The 15,004-nt window shown below is 44.3% G+C and overlaps 1 protein-coding gene across 1 annotated transcript in view; it reads left to right on the forward strand.

Moving 5' to 3' along the window:
- Positions 1 to 15,004, forward strand: part of dnah9 (dynein, axonemal, heavy chain 9) — a gene marked incomplete at its 5' end in the record, with an annotated part of 366,889 nt that overhangs the window by 144,084 nt on the left and 207,801 nt on the right. Inside the window, 5 exon segments of the mRNA XM_084323040.1 lie at positions 1,220 to 1,393; positions 2,799 to 3,006; positions 4,101 to 4,266; positions 5,308 to 5,410; positions 5,849 to 6,088. Of these exon segments, the coding sequence (XP_084179166.1) occupies positions 1,220 to 1,393; positions 2,799 to 3,006; positions 4,101 to 4,266; positions 5,308 to 5,410; positions 5,849 to 6,088 (891 nt within the window).

Consider the following 15,004-nt stretch of genomic DNA (forward strand, 5'->3'; position numbering starts at 1 on the left):
AACCTGTTCATGCTGCTGCGGTCAGGCAAACGCCTGCGAGCACCAGCTACTAGGACAGAGAGACTTCGGCTCAGCTTCTTCCCCCAGGCCATCAGAGCCTTGAACACTGAACTCTCCACACACAAGCACACATGAGCACACACACAACACACACACTGTACACGCTCACACACTAGCAGCCACTTTAACATGAGCACACACACACTCATGCTGCACACGCTCACACTATGGACACTTTACAGAAGGAAAGATCACTTTAAGAATAGTATAGCTTGAGATCGTAAATAGCTCTGTAAATAGCTCATGTACAGATACCGATATGCCTACTTTGTTTACTTGTTTATTGCACTATGTCGCACTATTGGTTGGACTCTTATATTATTACTTGTATTTGCACATCGTTGCGGGCGAGACCCCCCGCATTTCACTGTATACCTGTATGCCGTGACAAATAAAACTCTTGTTGTATCTTGTTGTATCTTGTTGTACATACATACATACATACATACATACATACATACATACATACATACATACATACATACATACATGATACATACATACATACATACATACATACATACATACATACATACATACATACATACATACATACATACATACATACATACAGTCCAAACGGTGCTCTGGTGACCCCTTGTGGTACCTGTTCTTGATCCTCCAATCACAAAATGTTGATGGCGGGGTTTGAGATGTGGTGAGCGGGTATTAAGCGATGCGGATAACTCCTCACAGTACAGCACGTCAATCTAAATGATGGGATTAAGCCTTCTACACCCCCACCACCCCCCAACCCCCAGTACAAATGTACTTCGCTTTATTTTCCCATCTCAGGTGAATTTAAATGCTAAGTGGTCGTATCGACTGGAAAGTGGTTCTAGTGAATTGAGGAGACGGAGGGGGTGGTGGGGAGGAAGCAGAGGCGCCGGGGTAGCGGTTGACGAGGCCTGCCTCGCCGTCTGAAGTAGACAGACGGAGAGATGGGCCTGCCATCTTTCATCTTTTACCCTCCGAGTGTCACGGGTGCATCTCTGTGTTTTTGTTATTTACTTGTCCCTATGGGTTTCACTCACTCCCGTGTAAATCGGCTGCACAAATCCATATCCATGAAGGAGACGAGTAAGGAGGGGGCCATTTTTTGAGTATTAACATTCACCCGTCCATGTGTCTGCTTTGTGTTTCTCTGTTGTGAGAGAAGCTGGAGGACTACAGGGTGGAGTTCAGCAAGTGGTGGGTGATGGAGTTCAAATCCGTCAAGTTCCCATCCCAGGGTACGGTGTTCGATTACTACATCGACCCGGAGACCAAGAAGTTCGAGCCCTGGTCCAAAATGGTGCCCACGTTTGTAATGGATGCCGATATGCCACTTCAGGTACAACATTTTGTCTTGTTGCCATAGTGTCTTGATGCCACTATTTCTAGTTTATGAAATTCCATAATCACCGTTTCTAAACTCATCTGCTACCCAACCCGTAACCCATAGCTGGCTTGCTAGCCAGACATCTCATGGTCCCCAAATCAATAACCTTTTTTCTCGTCATATAGCTGTATCACTGTCAGTCGACGGTACATTCATTGCTGCAAGTTGAATTGCAAGGATGGGATGTACATGGAGAGAAAAGTCCTTTCACACATATATGTAACCTAGTAGTCTAGTCTATTAGTCAGTATGTCTAAAGAGTGTTAATATACAATAGTATATTAGACTACCTCTGGTATAGTGTCTCTGGGGCAAGGTTTGCAACAATGTTTCTGACCAGGTAGGATGCGCTTCATCACGCTATTCAGCCGAATGAGCTCTGGCATCAGTGCGCTTCCATCAAACGCCATGAATTGTTTTGTCACAGACAAATAGTTATTCTGCAATTACGCACACAGTATTATTCTTTTGGGCAATTATTCTTTTCCAAGATAAGAGCTAGCAAAGCAGATTGGTATGTGGAAAGGCAATGTAATCCCCATAATCCCTTCATTTATCATGACACACACCGCATCCTAATTATTCCCAAGCAAGTTTAGCTGAAACCCCATGGTTTTTATTTACTACGTAACGCGGCCTCACACAGCGGCGACTGCGGATCTCACCATCTCCAAGATGACAGAGCATACATATGCAGCAGCATCCCCTGTTGGGTTGGTTATTACTCAATGTTGTAAAATATTACATATTTTTTATGTATGATGTTTTTTTTTTTTATGAATGAGGATATTTGAGGAGCCTAATAATAGGGTGAATGAAATAATGAAATAATGATGAAAGTTAGCAGTGAGAAAAGCATAAATAAAAATTGTCTGTGTATTTTTACGTTGAAAATATGAATAAATGCCACATATTTTTGTCTTTGGCAAGTGACCATGATATAAGCAGAATAATCAACTTGTAGGTTTGCGTTAAATGTTTTTAAGGAACCTCGCGGGGGCAACCAGGTTCTTCACCTCAGAGTCGTGCCTTAAAACCGTTTAATGCACACCTACAAGTGGATTATTTACAAGTTGATAATTTAGTATTCACTCGTTGATTATCCCTTACTTAAAGAATGCTCGAGGTGTTTAATATTTAAACGTAAAAAGTGAGTGTGAGTGTGAGGATCTGTTCTCACCATATCTTGAAAAGTAATGGCCTGATTGCCATGACATTTGCTGTGCACATTTATGACCCCAAGAGGAAGAACACCATTGGGTTTTGGTGACCCCATGCTCTTTGATCACCAAATTCAGTGAAAACAGTACCTCAAAACTAAAACGATATCTCTTTTGTGTGTGTGATCTCTGGGTAGGCATGCCTGGTCCCCACCACAGAGACGATTCGGGTGAGTTACTTCATGGACCGGCTCCTGGAGCGCCGTCGGCCCATCATGCTGGTCGGGAATGCTGGGACCGGGAAGTCTGTTCTGGTCGGAGACAAACTGGGATCTCTGGACCCGGAGAAATACGTGATCAAAAACGTCCCCTTCAACTATTACACCACCTCTGCTATGCTGCAGGGTAGGCTCTGTGGATTCTATCTCCTACCATACACTACATTATAGCTACTGTTACTCCAAGCTAGTCCATTACCAAATAAAGCAACTGTAGAGGATAAATTATGCTATGACTCTAAATTCACTACAAATTAAAGAGTAACTAAACCATGGTCATTTTGGTGCCCTAGTGGTTTTTCTCTTAAAAAATATGATTTTAAAGGAACACGACATTAGCCATTTAGCACAAATTAATGGAGGCGGATACGGACTAGCTAGCCGAGCTGTTGGCCAAACACACCTCTCCTGACGTTTTAAGTTTTAAGTATTCCGCTTCCATTCTCATGTGCTGCACCCCGACTCTGGAACACCCTCCCTCAGACCATCAGAGACTCTCCCTCACTCTCCACCTTCAAAGCCTGTCTCAAAACCTACCTGTTCTCCCTAGCATTCAACCTTTCCTACCCATAACCACCCTCCTCCAACCTACCACCTCCTTTTCCCCTGCCCTACCTTCTCTCCTCTCCTCCCCCTCGGTTTACCTTACTTATTTCCCGACTGTCTCCCCTACTATCTCCTGTATTTGTTGTCTGTTACTCTTGGTTTTTATGTACTCATATTGTTCCCTGTTTCCCTGTGGTTCTATGATTCTTTGTTTCTTTGTTTTTTGCCTATTGTCAGCGACTCTGGGTCCTTGAAAAGCGCTATACAAAATAAATTAATAATAATAATAATAATTATTATTATTATTATTATTATTATTATTATTATTATTATTATTATTATTATTATTATTATTATTATTATTATTATTATTATTATTATTATTATTATTAATTTGTGCTAAACTAGGCTAGCTTGCAGCCGGATAGTTTTCTACTAAAGGCACAGAGAGGCAATTGGTATCTATCTTCTTGTCTGACTCTGGAGAAGGCGGTAAGCGCATTTCCCATAATGTTGGCATGTTCTTTTAAGACTTAACACATGCTTAAAAATGCTGAGTATCTCTCCTCCACTCTCTCTTCTCCACCCTCTCTCCTCCACCCTCTCTCATCCACCTCCTCTCCTCCACCCTCTCTCCTCCACTCTCTCTTCTCCACCCTCTCTCCTCTGCTGTAGCTATGCTCGAGAAGCCCCTGGTGAAGATGGCTGGTCGTAACTACGGTCCTCCAGGAAGCAAAAGACTGGTCTACTTCATAGATGACATGAATATGCCAGAGGTGGACTCCTACGGCACAGTCCAGCCACACACACTCATACGCCAACATATGGACTACAGCCACTGGTCAGCCTCACACACACACACACACATACACACACACACACACACACACACACACACACACACACACACACACACACACACACACACACACACACACACACACACACACACACACAGACACAGACACAGACACATAAGCACAAACACAGATACATAAGCACAAACACATAACGGCACGTACATGTGCACTTGGCTGCATGTAATTGCTTGTTTTTCCAAAAAAATATTTGATACATATACATTTATATGTATAAATACACACAAGTGCAGACATGCACTAGTAATAACAGGCTAAGAATATGGCTATTTCCTGGGTTGGTGATGGACATATGCTATGAATCATTCACATGGTAAAACAAGTTGTTTCCAGCTATTCATTCCTAAAAGGATCATTCATACCACTGTATCAGGAGTAGCTGCGTTTCATCTTGTGCTCTGCCTCCATAATTCACATGAACATTCTTGTTCCTTTGAGTATTCAGAGAACAGGGCCACCCCCATCCCAACACCACCCACCCCGCTTCATCCCGCCACGCTACCACTATCAATATGAGACAAAACTTTTTGCGAATGTCAAACGTGAGTGCCGCGGGTTCTATCATTTTGCGGATCAGCTCCCTGACATGGTATGTGGGGGTTGACATGGGTCCCACTCCCTCAGACACAGGCTGACTGATTTAGACTCAGTCATCCCATTAAGATATGAAGGGGAGACTCCAGGTATGAAATTGAGAGGGGGAAGGAGGGACGTTACCGAACCACGGTGGCTTAAGTGAGAGTCGAGGCATGCACACCGGCAAAACACACGTGGGGACAGCATGTGCGTGTGCGTGCTCTGAATGCCTGTGAATTAATGATTGTGTGTGTGTGTGTGTGTGTGTGTGTGTGTGTGTGTGTGTGTGTGTGTGTGTGTGTGTGTGTGTGTGTGTGTGTGTGTGTGTGTGTGTGTGTGTGTGTGTGTGTGTGTGTGTGTGTGTGTGTGTGTGTGTGTGTGTGTGTGTGCGTGCGTGCGTGCGTGCGTGCGAGCGTGCGTGCTCCCAGGTATGACAGGAGTAAGCTGATGTTGAAGGAAGTCCACAATGTTCAGTACGTGTCCTGCATGAACCCCACTGCTGGCAGCTTCACCATTAACCCGCGACTGCAGGTACACACACACACACACACACACACACACACACACACACACACACACACACACACACACACACACAGGCGCAGAGACTCTATCGCATCGGCGACTGAGAAAAAGACAATGCATGTGTGTGTGTGTGCCGCTCCAATTGCATGTCCAGTTCATTGCATGCCGATTAAAGACCCCCTAAAAGAGGTCCTGCATTATTATTATTATACACACACACACACACACACACACACACACACACACACACACACACACACACACACACACACACACACACAGACACACACACACACACACACACGCACGCACAACATGAACTCACAGCACATCCCGTCCCATTGATTATGCAGTATCGCCGAAGCTGCATTGCCTTTACATGCACTATTATGGACCCGTGGGCTCAAGGCCGTCTCTTAATAAGCCACATCTTTCCCCCTGCAGAGGCACTTCTCCGTCTTTGCCCTCTCCTTCCCGGGGGCCGAGGCCCTGAGCACCATCTACTGCTCCATCCTGTCCCAGCACCTGCGGGGGGAGGGCTTCAGCGACGCGCTGCAGAAGAGCTGCACCTCCCTGGTCCAGTTGGCCCTGGCTCTGCACCAGCACGTCTCCTCCACCTTCCTCCCCACCGCCGTCAAGTTCCACTACGTCTTCAACCTCCGCGACCTCTCCAATATATTCCAGGTGACATATTACCGCCGGGGGGGTGAAATGGGGTTTGGCGATCGGAAAGTTGACAGGGGGAATCCCAGGTCCGGCAGGGGAAATCTGGGTGGGGGGGTGAATGAGTAATGCTACAACCTCTACGCTCCATCGACAACTGCTGATGAAGTGGCCTTGAGCAAGGCACCTACCCTCCTTCACTGTTTTAGTGGAGCTGCTCAGTAGCTAACAGCGACGGTTGTTGTACGGGGAAGTAACTCAGATGATGTTGAGCTGTCAGATGAAAAGCAGCGCTCTGCTGAGATGCACGTGCTCAGCAAATCTTCTTCTTCTTTCAGGAAAAAATTCACGAAAAAAAGCCCTTGAACCTGTAGCAGATGGGAAAATAACTCTGCACTGCTTTGATATCCGTAGGGTTCTTTTGAAAGAAGTTTGAGTTCATCTTTTCATAATGAACCGTCATCATATGTTACCTGGAACGCCTTAATGTCTGCGCTCCAACTTTCCTCGTTTCAATGTTTTGATTTGATTCGTTCCGGAGTGTTTAGACGCCACACCCCTGGCTTCCCGGGAGCAAGGAGTCAAGGTTCTGTCACTAATTTCTCATCTGAATGATTATTGATTTAAGAGGTGGGGTCTGAAAGCCCTAGAAACAAGACTCAAATAAGTGTAACGGGGAATAAAGGGATTTGCGCTTCCATGGGTGTCAGTAATGATTTAATGTATTTAAATGAATATAATATCAGAGCGCAAAAGCTGTCGAGGGAGACGCTTTTCGGCGATATTTCTGTCTAAATCCTCCACGGTGTCATGGAGGCCGACGCTCTCTCATTTAACACACTCCGATAATGAATGGCTTTAAGCCATTCAGCCATAACTTCTTTACTTCTCATAATTCCTTTCCAGTGACAGCGACGGGATCTCTGGGAAATCACACATTCACCTTTTCTTATTATTTCTATTATTATTATATTAAATGTGGGGGGGATACATAAAGGACTTTTAACGAATGGTTAATTTGAGTATTTTTCACGTTTGCCTCATCTCCGGCATGACTAATCGCTTTTAGCAATTATAATGAGTCGGCTTTCGAGAACCTAACCTTCAGGGCTATAAGGGACTTTTTGACTCCGCTCCTTGTGACTTTATTATGTATAATTACCCACCCGAGGCACCGGCCCCGATGACCCTGTTGAGTTACCTTTTCGCACCTTTGATCACATCTGACACTACCTCCAGGCAGTGGAGACCCGGCCGAGGCCAGAGCGCTTTGAAGCTCACCTTTTTGAAGCGCCTGTACAGTGGGGTCTGTACAGTGTCCCAGTGAGATAGGGGACTGAGACACATAGCCTGGAGCAGCGTTGGGGAAGCAACCACAAAGCTGTTCGCTTACCAAACGACTCGCTGCTTCACAATGAAAAGTAGTTCAACTGAATCTTAGCGACTCTCAAACTACATCCAAACTACGTATATAAAACAGGAGGGAAGACTGTCAAGTTTTAAACTGTGGATACCAAATAGAGAAGGTAAAGACGACTTTGAACTGTTGAACAACAGTAATCCAGAACTATTTTATTGCACTGTGAAATATATATATATATATATATTTTTTTTTTTAATCTATTCTATCCTACAATTTTATTGCACTGCACTATTGCACTATTTTACTCTGTCTATTTTATCTTACTCTTTTTATTGTCTATTTAAAACTGAATCAAACCATAAACAAGGTGGCCTGTTGGGATGTTAGATCCTAATGACCATGAAAACGTCATTCTTCCACCTAAGAAACATAGCGAAAGTAAGACCTTTCGTAAATAAAAAGGATGCAGAGAAACTTATTCATGCTTTTGTATCAAGTCGGCTTGACTATTGTAATGCACTGTTCACTGGTCTTCCCAAAGCAACCATTGGGAAGCTTCAGCTTATCCAAAACTCTGCAGCTCGATTACTAACTCATACAAGGAGAAGAGAACATATCACTCCAGTCCTGGCCACTCTGCACTGGCTTCCAATAACTCATAGAATTGATTTTAAGGTCCTTTTCCTAACATATAAAGCTCTTAATGAGCAAGGCCCAAAATACATAGCAAATTCCCTAGTTAGTTATCTGCCCTCAAGAACGCTACGGTCATCCACTACAGGTTTACTAGACACGCCCAGAAACCAAAAAAGGATAGGAAGTATGGCATTTGCCAACTATGCCCCAAAACTATGGAACACACTACCAACACACATCAGAAACGCCAGCTCTATACACATTTTTAAAGGAAAATTAAAAACGTACCTATACAGTCTAGCTTACAAATAGTTATGGCTTGGAAAAACCTGATGGATCCATGAGGCTAGGATAAGCCTTGTGGACCCAACTTTTTAGATGAAGGAACGGGTACATAGGAGACACGCCTCCAGTTTTTCAAAAGTTTTTGACACGCCTCAGCTTCTGAGCTGAAGGCGTGTTTTTGCGGACCTCCCAAACTTTCAAACTTTTTAGATGAAGGAATGGGTACAATAAGAGACACGCCTCCAGTTTTTCAAAAGTTTTTGACATGCCTCAGCTTCTGAGCTGAAGGCGTGTTTTTGCGGACCTCCCAAACTTTCAAACTTCTTAGATGAAGGAATGGGTACAATAGGAGACACGCCTCCAGTTTTTCAAAAGTTTTTGACACACCTCAGCTTCTGAGCTGAAGGCGTGTTTTTGCGGACCTCCCAAACTTTCAAACTTTAGACTGTTTTCTTTATACGTTTTTCTTTTTCTTTCTTTCTACCACAAGACGCGGCCACTGATGGGTCCATGGGACTTGGATAAGTCCTGTGGACCCAACTCTGGCCACTGACCACATGAGCGAACGGGTACATACGCACACAATACACGGCCACTGATGGATCCGTGGGACTTGGTAAAGCACTATGGACCCAACTATGACCACTGATAAAAACGTAACTACACTAGCATTATAAGACCTAAACATTGCTACCTACCATACAAGTGCATTGGTTTAGTGCACTTCCGGTTGCCACTGAGCGGAAATGTTTGTGCGGACCTGTTCTCCCAAACTGGTAAGCAAATGACTGTTTTTACGTTATTTTCATTTTTACGTTACTATTATTATTATTATTATTATTATTTTTTTCTAACATTGATCTTAACTGATCACTATGACTTTATTGCTTTTATCGTTATATATGCCTATAATTGTGTACAGCACTTTGAGCTACATGACATGTATGAAAGGTGCTTTATAAATACTTACTTACTTACTTACTTACTAATGTGAAAAACTGTGATTTTATATGTCTGCACTTTATGTGCTCAGTCGTTTTTATGTTGTGAAGCACTTTGAGCTGCAGTTTCTGTATGAAAGGTGCTATACAAATAAAGTTTATTATTACGTTTTTGTAAATAGACTTGATGGCTTTATTGAAAAATATGGATTATTGAGTGACCATCAATATGGTTTTAGGAGCAATAGATCAACATCCTTAGCAGTAATAGATTTTGTGGAAAATATATCAACAGCAATTAATGAAAAACAACCCTCAATAGGTGTATTTATTGACTTACGTAAAGCATTTGACACAATTGATTATTCCCTGCTTTTACAAAAAATGGAACGGTATGGAATAAGAGGTGTCACTCATCATTGGTTAAGACGTTATTTAGATAATAGGTTTCAATATGTAAATATTAATAATACAGAATCACATCTTAGAAGAGTAACTTGTGGTGTTCCACAGGGTTCCGTATTGGGACCCAAGTTATTTATACTTTATTTAAATGATATTTCTACAGTATCGAATATTTTGAAAATTGTTACGTTTGCAGATGATACTAATTTACTTTGTTCAGGGGAGGACATAAAATAATTATTGAAAACAGTAGAAAGGGAATTGATAAAGTTAAAGAAATGGTTTGATAGGAATAAGTTGTCTCTTAATTAAAACAAAACAAAATGTATGGTATTTGGTGGTGTTCCTACCGACTGTGAAATTAAACTGAATTTAAATGGAACCAAAATTGAAAGAGTATATGAAACAAAATTCTTAAGTGTGATTATAGATCACAAACTCTGTTGGAAGCCACATATACGATAGGTTATGAATATAACCGTAGTTCTATGAGTATTAGTGACGCTCAGCGTCAACTGCACATATCTCACTCCAGTGACGTGCACTGAATAAAAACTTCACAATGTACCTTTACATACCAACATCCGTCTGGCCACACCCCCATCTGCTACCTACAACTCGAGCAACTCAATGCACAGGGTGAGCAGACCGTGGCTTGACCGCACGACTACGCACACGCACAACCCGCATGCCACCAGGGAACGAACGGAAGGAACAAACCTCGTTACCGTCCCCAAAATCACGGGGTCAAGAGCAAACTCAACCCTGTGGCAAGGCCGTAGCAGCGGAGCGCGAAGGAAGACCCAGACCCAGAAGGGGGCCCGGAGAGGCCAATGACGCCACAGCATCAAGACCTCACCAGGCGGTCACTAGTGACACCGCCCCCCACATCGCCAGCGTATTCGGACAGGGCCCATCCAAGAGCAGGCCCTTCCACCCACTAGCACGCCGCCTGGCACACTGACCCTGGCATACTCAGGCAGTCAGCATGGCTGTAACTCGAAGCACTCAAGAGGCTACACTACAGCGGGAGCAGGCAGCGCACCGGGGAGACGACCTCCAGAAGAGGCCGATCCCTCAATCCAGGCAGCAGGCACTTGACCCGAGCCTGGAGCACTGCGGACGAGACAGGCGCCAAAGGGGTCAACTGAAAACAGCACCCCGGCGGAAGGGGCGTATGCTGGCATTGTTTGAGCACCATGTCAAAGCCTCCACCAAAAAATCCCTGGCGCTCTAGAGGGGCCAAGGCAGAGAAGGCTGACACAATTGGCAGACGTCATGAACGTGCAGGGGCACACTCAACCGGGTAACCCGGGAGTTGACTCCGCTCCAACACACCAGGGAATCAACCACCCTCTTGGTTCAACATGCGGTGGTTGTTCCTATAACCCCTCAGGAAACACTGGCTATACACTTATCCCAGGCCTACGGGTCGACGAAAACGACTTCGGACCAGGCCCGGCGGACCGGGACGTACACAGGGATGCCAGAGGAGTACTATAAAAACCACTTCAACAGCCCCCTCTCAGCCATGCGTAAGCGGGAGAAGAGAGGGGCAAAAAGAATGGAGAAAGAACATCTCCATAATATCAAACCCTGTGACACCCGGGCCGACCCGGCATTTTTCCCCCTGAAAAAAGCACAAGTCCCTCAGGGTACCAGAACAGCAGATCTGCGTCCCCGGCGGACAACGGGTTAACTGACCTGGACCAGCGTGACCAGAACCAGTCTCGTGCCCTAATCACGCCGACATCCCCAACTCTAGGAGGGGGGGTAGGTACGAGTGTCGATCTAAAACATTATAGAGGGCGCCACCCAGACGGTCCCGTTCGTACCGCGCTCAGTGGCCCACCCCAAGGGCATGAGACCCCTCTACCTATGCTTTGATCTATTCCGTTAACATCCCCCAGATATGAACGAGAATTCGTCGAGACAAACCTAGTAAACTGGCGCTCGGAAGAGACAAACTCCATCCCAGTTGCCCCATAAAAACGCTGTTTTAATGATGAGCAACCAAGGCACACAAGCCTCATGCGTGATTCCTATCAGAAACACCCAGGGCCAGCACTATGTACACGTCGAGACCCAAAACACATCAATGGATAGTCTAACAAGACACCAGATACCGTTCCTCCAAGCCGCCTGGGGAACGACAAGAAGCCGCTTTTTTTATTTTACATTTTTTCAGAAAAAAGAAAAAATAATACGGACATGGGTCCCATGCGACGCGGCTGAGGGAAACACCACCCCGTCAACCACACTTCATAAGAGGGGACGGTGAGCGACGTACTCCTATGACGGGGGGAAACCCATGACTCAACAGACCTGTAAGGTGAGGAGTCAGGGAAACCCTAAACAACACCCCGTCCACCTACTCCAAAAAGGAGAGGACGGGGAACCCCCAGAGAGACTTCCCACGTGAGCTGTATAGATTGAAAAGAAATATTGCAACATTGAGCTATGTAACACTTGGGTTAGGACTCTCCGAGGAGGAGGCTCTGAACCAATACACACTCAATAATCGAATTGAATTGAATCGAATACACATACAATAGAGCAGAACTCCTTTTTGAAGTTCTACTCACCTTGACAATCTGAGGAGGAGGCTCTGAAACTCTGAGGAGGCTCCCTCACTGGGAGGGAGGGTCCGAACTCACAGAAGGCTCTTCTCCCTGAGGAGGAGCTTCGTGAGGAGGAGGCTCTGAAAACTCCCTGAAACAGATCCATAACATGGAACCTGAACAACTCACGCTTTTATTTTTTTTTTATTTTTTATTGATATTTTTGCACAAATCTTTCCAATATTCACAATACATCTTTCCACAGCATAATATGCAACATCCAAGATTTGTCTTTTTCTTTTTCGTAACATCATACAAAACATACAAAAGACTCATACAAACACATTAACACTTTGGGTGCCGGGAAACGCTTTACAGCGTCATTCCCGGCCATGCTCAAGTTGCCGAAGGACGCTTTACAGCGTCTTTAATATCAATATTTCAAAAATCTGTGATCGGATTCATATTTCCCCTCCGCTGGCCTGAGATCCACCAGGAGGACCCACTGAGCTCTCTGGCGGTTCAGGAGCGCCATCTGGTGGCCGATCGGCGCAATCGCCAAACAGGAAGTGCTGTGGAGGTTGTGCTGGTCGGCCATATTACTTCCGGGCACTCGGTTTGGCTCCCGGCACTCTAGCTCGTCACAATATATAGCGATCCATTGCCAATAACTCGATAAACAACATGATTTGGACGTATATAGTATTATACAAGCTGGAAATGGTTCATCAGGATAAACATCCCATAATCGAAAACGGTCTACACCACGCTGATCGTCCAACGGCGCGAGGAAGATCCGGTAAGATTCAGCGTTATTTTTGAACGTGTTCCATATAAACTGTTATGATGAACATATGACCCACACTAGATGAATGATATAACGCTGCCCACGGAATTATAAACGATCCCCCGCCCATCCGGTCATCATCAGATCATACGTAGATCATTCTAGAAGTACGTCCAATTGAAATTTTTTATATCGCCCCGATTGCCATCAAACTGTATTTCATCATCAATATAATGCATTTGGGGCTATAGATCACGTTCTGGAGAAAGCTGCAGAAAGAGATGAAAACATACTTATACATTAGACCATACTTTACTATGAATATGTGAATGAAAAAGTTTAACGTTGCTACACAATGAACAATACATATAGGACTTTGAATGGGCCCTAATAATGGCAATGTAGGAATAGAATTTAAAAAGTTATAACAGGTTTCTTTTCCTTCCCGTTCGTTCCCTAGTGGCATGTGGGATGCGCGCCTGAGTAGTCGCGGGTCCTTCTGTGTGAAGGTAAGCCCCACGATCCCACGTGTTGAGTTGCTAAACCCTCTTTGCACAGTTGGATCCGATTCCCTCCCGTCCCCCTCTAGGGGGGTCTGGGGGCTCGGGTCCTCCACGGTTCTGATGGTTGTGGGGGGCCTCAGCGGGTATATTTGTCGAGCTTCCGCTCTGCTCAGCTCCTGTGTTCCAATAGAGCAGAGCGTAAGCTATACGATAATATAACATACGGTTATCCTATAACCATAGTTATATGAGTATAGCGAGTGCTCTGCTCTGACTCACTCAGGACCCTGTGATCTTTGCCTTAGGTGGTGAAAGACTTGGGAAGGAGCTGTTAGTATGGCCACGTCCCCGCTTATGTAGAGGAGCGGATGTGGGTGTGGCCAGGCAGATGGGTGTGTACATGTGAAGACATTTATTCAGTATTAGATTGATAAGGGACTCACTGCAGCACCCACTTTACACACTTTAGAACACCTAAACACACTTTACACTTTATATTTATTGGTAAAGGATTTGCACTACAACTCGTACACCTTACTGTAAATTGTACCTAAATTGTACCTCATCCCATTTCTGCTCTGCACTATATAGTATTGTATATTAGTACATTGCATAGTATATTGTATATTGTATGGTAACTCAGTTACTTCTATTCTGCATCGAACATTGTACATATGTCTATACTGAACACTGTGACCTCTATTATTACTTCTATTTTACATGCTATACTATTTTATTTCATACTTATCTTGTCTAACACAGTCTCTGGAGCGAAACAGTAAGAAGCATTTTGTATAAAAGTATTCTGTACTTCTGTATGACAACTATTAAAGAAACTTGAAACTCCAATAGAGCAGAGCGCTCGCTATACTCATATAACTATGGTTATAGGATAACCATATGATATTCCATTACACTTTAACTCATTGATGGCCACGCCCTTTTCCCCATCTGCACAGACTAGTGCAGGCTTTTCTTAACCATTTTCACGATATTTCACGATCTTTGCGGAGCTATTGTATATTCTATATTATATCTATGGAGACAATAGTATGGCTCATTTGAGAGCCACTATTTCTAGTTTCTAACATGTAAAAAAGAGTTTGTTTCTACACACTGTAGTTTGTAGTTTATTACACGCTAAACATCGCCATTTTCCAAAATAATCCAGTCTTTTTCCATGGATCGCGAAATAAAACGTGTTATATGCAATAAGCCCAAATCGTTCTGGTTGATCCCCTGACACCCCAAATACTCCCAAATCAAAGGTATATACCATGTACACATGTGCCTTCACAAAATCGTCCAGGGGGGGGGGGGGGGGGGGGGGGGGGTAGTCTTACCCCGAAAATGGTTTTGGTTTTGGTCCGGTAATATATTTCAGGTTCGAAACATGTTTCAGGTTCGGTAGGTTTTGAGGCGACCAGATCTGCTAGTGATTGTTTTGCAAGAGCCC

This window comes from Notolepis coatsorum, assembly GCF_963971535.1.
Source record: "Notolepis coatsorum genome assembly, chromosome: 10".
Lineage (NCBI taxonomy): Eukaryota > Metazoa > Chordata > Actinopteri > Aulopiformes > Paralepididae > Notolepis > Notolepis coatsorum.